Here is a 7,194-nt window from a genome sequence, read left to right as displayed (position 1 = left end):
CTATAGATAGACTATTGACTAGCTGTTGATTTAGCTGATATAAGGACTACCGCATATATATATATATATTACATTTTATAATTAAATTTAATAAGATGCTGTAGCCAAGATAAATTCAATATTTCCTGTGTGTATAAATTTCATATGATATCTAAATTTTACTTGGGCTTGCACAAAATGTACCTCACTAACACTGATTTGTTGTGAAAGGTAATGCTCATGAAATTTGAAATGGAAATACTCATTCAGTGATGATGATAATTTAATCATACGAGTAACAGTTCCAAAGAGATTTACAGCTGTTATCAAAGGCAACATTTAATAAAGCATAAAAAGATAAGGCAAATGAAAAATATGTACAGACTGCAATTTACAAATGACAGGCAAAAACCACAAGGTAAATAGTAATGTCAACACTCATGCATATTTATTGTGCATATAACAAAAGCCCTGTTGTCAGCAGGTGAACTTGCTCAAATATTGTTCAATTTAGCCGATAGACTTGGTCTATCGCTTCATCTCAGCTCTTCTCTTTGAGAAACAATATAGTTTCTCTCAATCATACTTCCTATTTTATTTCATGTATGACTAACCAAATATATTAAGTTTTAAATATTTCATTTAACAACAAAAAAAAATGAACAATGATCACATTTACAAATGCACTTGCCATGTAAATGTATCAGAGGAAAATCTGAGTTTATAATAAATATGTCCAAAGTAAATGAAACAATGGGGTTAGTCAAATGTTTCTCAATTATTTTAACGTGTAACCTAAAGATACTGAAAGTGCATGGGGGATGTCGCTCAATAAATCCACTTGTAGTGAAAGATCTCCTCAACATGATTTAGTTTTTAAGCAGTGTGACTGAACTTTGATTAGGCACTTCATTGGGTGTGTACTGGAGCAGCTAATTTGATTGGCTGCATCACAATGCATACTCCCCGGTCCCATAAGTCTCTCACACTGTGGTCATGAGTTTCAGAGACCCTGATCGGAAACGTAGGATTCTTTTCTTTAAATTGTGGGAGGCTTTGATTTTGACAAAAGCTTTGGCCTGTGCTGAAGTCATTTCACGGGATGCTTGACTATACTGAGGCCAGTTGACCCCACTGCTGCCTTCAGAGTCAGTGCTAGTCGTGCTTTCTGCAACAAAGTCTGCCTCACTTGCACTTGACTCACTGTCCCCAAAACAGTTGGTGGTGTAGTTACTGCGCTCGTCTTCACTTGTGTCCACAATGGTTGAATGAAAGAGAGAAGCACATTCAGCAGAGTACTCAGAGTCACTGCCCACATAGGCATAAGGGCTGGTGATGTGTGTGTTGGAAGAGGCATACATTCCTGACATGTGGCCCAGCATCTCCCTTTTTTGCCTGCGATGAACCCTCCTGAAAGCCTCCTCATAAGGGATCTCTGGGATGCCCCGCAACCTACGATGGTAATCAGTGCGCTTGTGTTTGGGTTTAGCCAGCACAGCCTCATGATGCCTGTGGTGGCCATGTTGTCTTTGGGAAGCTGACCTGCCTGAGGAGGTGGTGTGTTTTTCCAGGATTCGTCCCTCAGGGATTGATGCTGGGATCCTTTTGGTTTTACAAGATGCCCTCTTGGAGGCTTTATATGAAACAGCCACATCTTCCACTTGTCTGGATCGCCTGGATCCAGTGCGATGCCTCTCACGGCCTGTTTCTGATACAAGTTCATTGGAATGGGTTCTGTGTTTCATGCTGCTGCCATTTTTCACCTTGACAATTTTCACGTTCTTGCTACCGCCTTTGCGAAGTTTAACACTCTGCTCTTGAGCAGAAATGTACTGTGCACTGACCATCTGACCTCCCTCATCCTGACTCTGAGAGGAGGAGCCAAGGCTGAGCACCTCTGGCAGAGGCTGCTCCACTTTGGTAGTGCAGGCCACTGAAGCCTGAACATTAGGGCTTCTGTTAGGAGTTCCTCCTTTCACCAGTTTGCCTGATTTACTGTCCTCCACAGCAGGGTAATAAGAATGCTTCTTAAGTTTTGGGGAAGAAACTGCATTAGGGCTACCCAAGTCCTGGCATTCCTTAGCAACAGCAGTTAACAGTTGGCCTTTATTAGCCCCTGCGCCCTTCTTTTTTAACAGGCTATTAGTGTTAATATCGTTTTTGATTATGAATCCATTTGGTGGTTGATTTTGAGAAAACGAAGCTCCATTATTCTCTAAGTGTTCTCCCTTAGCCTCAATAGGCCACTGTCTTTGAGGTGACACTGTGCTGGGGTCAGTGCAAGTAGCCGTTCCTGCTTGCAAACAAGTTTGCCAGTTGGATGAGAGTTCAGGTGTCCTTGGCTGGGTCTGTCCTGCAGCAGTAGGTCTAACACAGAGACTGGCCTGTCGTAATACACTCTTTGATGGGTCTGTGTTTATGCTTGTTCGAAGTTTATTAGTCCTCAATGGCTGCGCTCTCCTCTGGAGTAGTCCAAAGATATAACTATCCAGCCTTTTGTTAAGGGGAGTTTGAGCTTGAGATTGCTCAGATTTTTGACCGTTGTCAAGGGTTTCTCCAGACTTCGACAGGCCAGAGTCTTCCTTCAGATGGCTGACCATAGATTGGAAAAAGATGGGGCTCTGAACAGCCACAGCATGGAGAGGGCTAGGGTAGCGATATATATCACTTCCATTTTTGGCTATCAGGTCACAATGGAATTTGGACACACTGTCACTGTTCCCATCTGGAGAAGGAGAGTATGGGACAGACAATGACCTGCGGACTGTACCAGAACACGAGTCCTCACACTGCTCTTCACACTCAGCACAGACACTCAGCTCATCTGAAATGAGTACAGGGACAATTAGCAATAGAGAACAAAAAAAAGTACAAAAGAACACAAGGGATTACAATATTCCACCCCAAAACCAATTCTAGTTTCTAAATGAATCTAAATATTGTGCTGCATGCTGTTTCTTTTAACAGTTTTAAGCCAGAATGAATTGTTAAGCTAGGTCGATGGTTGATTAGCTTTGACATGCAAATGAGCCTTTTGTCTTTTTCGTTTATCAGAGGTGTGGTGTTTGCAGAGCTGTGAAACTGTTTCTATCTCTTATGTTTGGGTGTCCTCTTACCCTGTCCTCTTCTATTTGCATTCTACCAGACTTAATTGTTTTAGAGGACTTTCGGCTAATGATAACAAAACAAGGCAAGCAACAGAGATAAGTGTCTGATGCAAGAATGTAGGCTTCCTCTTCATGATAACAGTTTAAAGCACAAACAAGACTGCTCGTTAAAATGTGTTGCCTGGTTAAAATGTCAGAAAACACATTGTTTCTACTGTCCCCCAGACGACATGTGCTGTGAGTATCTACGTAAATACGCCCTCTTTAAACTAGGCTCTCACCTGAGGACTTGGGTCTTCCTTCAGAGGCACAGAGTGAGGTGTCGAGGGGGGCACATAGGCAAGATGTGGAACGACAGCTGGACAAACACTCACTGAAGACAGAATTGGAGGAATTAGAGAGGGAGCCTGAAGTACCATCACTTAACTCGTAAAAACCTGGCAGAGAAGAAGAAATGAGTAAAGAAATTTTTAAAAAGTGACAACAGTGAAAAAGAAGCCATTACTAGAACACAAAATTCATTACTTACAAACATATCAATCTGTTCTGTAACATAAATGTGTTCTTAAAGGGAGCTTGCGCAAAAAAAAAAAAAAATTTATAACATAAATAATCTAATACAGAATAAAGGTAATCTCTTCAGCCATTGCGAGCAAAATCTTTTAAACAATCATGACATTCAGCAAGAAGTCTACACATGTGCAATCAATTTTTGCTTTATATACACTTCACAAAACAAAAGTGTAGTCTGCTGCAGCACTAAAATGACCTCTCGTATTTGGAATGTAAACCAACTCAGCTGGGAAGGCCGTAAGCACAGGGTGCAGATTGTTCATATTACCAAATTAGTGCCTAAACAGGGCTAAGCAGTCTCCAACTGAGATTAGGCCTGGCACCTATACAGCCACTAGCATTATTGTGTTCACAAAGCACTTTTATACCAAATTATATAACTTTATTATTCAGTTTATATAACAAGCACTTAGTTTATGGCCTTCTTGGGGTGAATAAGAAATGGGAACTGAGTCCCAAGGAAATTGCAGTGCAGTGATTGGATCAGACCTCTGTGTTTGGTGTAACATTATGTATTTTATTCTTTTATCCCATTATCTACACAAATAATTTCTAAAGCCTTCAATGCTGCTGAAAGCCTCAGGTCTCCACTAATCCCAGGCTGGAACCAACCTGAACTGGGCCGGCTATCACTCTCCAGATGCTCATGTACGGTCTCCGTGTCTAGTCGCAGGTCACTGATCTGTCTATCCAACTCCTGGAGCTGACTAATCAAACCAGCATCTCGCCTCCGTAGGCAGTTCTGCAGAAGAAAAACAATTTAGTGAGGTCAGAACCACATCTGCTACACAGGGGAAAATCAACAGAGGAGTCAGAAAATGCAGAGCGATAGTTAGACATTGTTTTCAGTGCTCTGGTATTTAAGCCTGCTGATGAAGTAAGTTGTGGCTCAGCTGTTTCAGGTAATCAGTCCCTGTTGGAATTCATGTCTATTTCCTATAGTTGTCTGAGTCCTGGCTGCCTGGAGGTATGGATCAGACAAATGTAATGGACTAAATTAGAGTCAGGCCTGGTGGGGGGAGAAGCATTCGGCTTAAACACGCCACTTATGTGGAATTGGCCCGGTCTTACAACACCCAGATCATGTGCTGCATTCCAGTTTAAAGTGTGGTGGAACAGCCGACCAAGGGAAAGCTCCATTAAAGCACACATACATTACTTATAATCAGTGGTGTGTTATCTACTCCACATTTGAACTGCTGTTTGCTGACAGGAGCAGCAGATTCCAGTGCTATATGAAGCAACAGAATGACACTGGCTCTGCTAGGGACTGGAAGGCAGTAAAAACGTGTGCTCCTGACAGGCAGGCTCGTGGTGATTTATGGGCTCGCAGCTCTCAGAATGCTGGGCTGTGGAGACCATTTTTACACAGAGCGCCATTTGCAGACTAGAGCAAGGGTTATTTTGAAATGATACAAAATTAACCTTGGGAAGTTGTGATAGTCTTTGGACAAAGGTTAGAATCAGTTTTGTGTCCGCCCCATAGGTTTTTTTTTATTTAAGTATGTTCATTGTTTTAGGAGAAAATGTCAGCATCGTCCTTTCCTATTTTCGGTTAAAATATTGCCTTATAACAAGTGCAACGTTCTTCAAGAAAGCAAGAAAAGAAAAAAGAAACTGCTGTTTGTCAATTTGCTTGTAGTGGGATTTATTCTGACTAGGGCTGTTTTTTTCTTTGCCTTTGAAAATGGCTGGTTCTATTTTTTACTCAGTTACATGGAAAAGGCTTGTGTGTGAACAGAAAGTTAAGTTTAATCCAGAGCAGATCTGGATTAAAGCCCAGCAGGATGCCTGGGACTGCTGTGTTGCTAAACTTCATTTGGGCCGCTGGGTCTATTGTAACTCCGGGGCGACCCCGACTGAAGCTGGAACCCCCTGGAAGCTCAGAGCAGCACACTCACTGCATTCAGGAAGTTCCATTTAAATAACATTACATAGCTTTACATCGCTTTCCTGTCATTTTAATGATCATTTGGGGAAATGAGTTTGGTTTCCGTAATGTCTGGATAAAGACAGGGGCGCGCCCGGAACATTTAGCAACTTTAGTCCTTGCAGATTCAACGATTTATGCAAACCAACTAATATGGTAATATGTTATGCATGCTCTGCAAGGAGAAAAAGTTTGGGATTTATTGTTAATTCAGGCTTCACCACAAGAGAACAAATATTTGCCCTAATTTAATGCTTTATTACACCCAATCTACGAGTGCTAGAGCGCGTTGATCTGCAAGTTTTCTACTCGGATATGCACGAGCCAACCACTCATTCCTATGACATTTTAAAAATAATGATTATTTTTATCTACCCTCAACACGCGCGCGCAAGCACAATGACGCGCGCGCACACACACACACACAGTAACATTATATATATTTATGATATTAATGCGTTCTGTTTGTACTACATACCAGCTGCTTCCTCAACAACAAAATGTTCTCTTCCAGCATTTTCTCCTCGTTGTTCAGGTAGTTATCCTCCGCTCCAGAGCACAGCTGATGATCTTCTTCCCCACTCGTGCTGATATTGTCGTGATTATTAGATAGAGCGTTCTGGACCAGCAGCTCCTGTCTCTGTCTCAAATAGTCCAGTTCTGCCAGACCAGCCAGAGTGGCCTCCATCCTGTCTCGGGCTCGGTGTCGCTCCTGCTCCGCTTCCCCTCGCTCTCTGGAGCGGCTCTCGTACTCCTTCCTGTCCCGCATCCCGGCGCAGTTCTGCGCATTCAACAGCTCTACGAGCGCAGCCGTGGTCTGCCTCATCACACCGCTTCAGCTACAACATTTACCAAACCTTAAGTCTGCTGATGTTCAAACCGCACGTTCTCGGTGTGTTTTTTATATGGACTTACATTTCCCCAAAAAACAAACAAAAAAAACTTTAAAGTATCCACAGAATGTCCACAGAATTTTAACAAATATATATATAAAAACTCCACTTCAGTTCTTTTATCGCTGTTTTAAGAAAAAGCAACAGTAGTTTTTTTTTTTTCTTTTCCCACCTCAACTGCAGAAAAAAGTATCCAAAGTGTGCGGTGCTGGAGAGAGAGATAGGACGCGCGCGCGCGCTGTGCGTGATGTGAGCGCGAGGGTCAATATAGCACTCTGAAGCTGCGCGCACGCACTCTGTGTGCAGCGCCCCGCCGACTCCCAAGCGCAGGGAGGTCCTAGTGTCCGCCCGGTTACAATACTGACCTTGTCATCGTATTCTTACCTCCTCCTCCTCCTTCTCATCATCATCATCATCCTCCCTTTATGCAAAGAAATATGCATTTAAATTAAAAGTCAGCTTCAGGTTATTATTTGCTGATCCATAAAATGATCTAAGATTATATTCTGTTCACACAGTATCTCATATCATTATGACGATTAAAGTAATAAGCCTACTGATCAGTTTATAAATAACATATTCTTCTCTAAAACAGGATACACAAACAATATTGCTTTATGACACAGAAAGGGTGTGAGCCAACATATAATGGATAATACCTTATGCATGCATATATGCATTCTTCACACCCAAACACAAAGGGTGGGTGAAA

The 7,194-nt window shown here is 42.1% G+C and overlaps 1 protein-coding gene across 1 annotated transcript; it reads right to left on the bottom strand.

Moving 5' to 3' along the window:
- Positions 1-249: 249 nt before the first annotated feature.
- dact1 (dishevelled-binding antagonist of beta-catenin 1) lies at positions 250-6,755 on the bottom strand. Its single transcript, XM_053510553.1, has 4 exons — positions 6,068-6,755; positions 4,272-4,401; positions 3,368-3,523; positions 250-2,803 (listed from the first exon to the last, which is right to left on the bottom strand). The coding sequence occupies exons 1-4, from the start codon at positions 6,413-6,415 to the stop codon at positions 963-965; spliced, it is 2,475 nt and encodes an 824-aa protein (XP_053366528.1). The 5' UTR covers positions 6,416-6,755; the 3' UTR covers positions 250-962.
- Positions 6,756-7,194: the final 439 nt, after the last annotated feature.

Source organism: Clarias gariepinus, chromosome 13, assembly GCF_024256425.1.
Source record: "Clarias gariepinus isolate MV-2021 ecotype Netherlands chromosome 13, CGAR_prim_01v2, whole genome shotgun sequence".
Classification (NCBI taxonomy): domain Eukaryota; kingdom Metazoa; phylum Chordata; class Actinopteri; order Siluriformes; family Clariidae; genus Clarias; species Clarias gariepinus.
Note: the sequence above shows the minus strand (reverse complement) of the source record. Positions and strands in the feature narration are given on the sequence as shown.

What these genes read in the sequence shown, in the direction of transcription:
- dact1 (XM_053510553.1), bottom strand. Translation starts at nt 6,415, where the DNA reads ATGAGGCAGACCACGGCTGCGCTCGTAGAGCTGTTGAATGCGCAGAAC. An exon ending in TGTTGTTGAGGAAGCAGCTG is followed by an intron (nt 4,402 to 6,067) that starts GTATGTAGTACA and finishes TTTCTTCTGCAG; the next exon opens with AACTGCCTACGGAGGCGAGA. An exon ending in TGATAGCCGGCCCAGTTCAG is followed by an intron (nt 3,524 to 4,271) that starts GTTGGTTCCAGC and finishes CTTCTCTGCCAG; the next exon opens with GTTTTTACGAGTTAAGTGAT.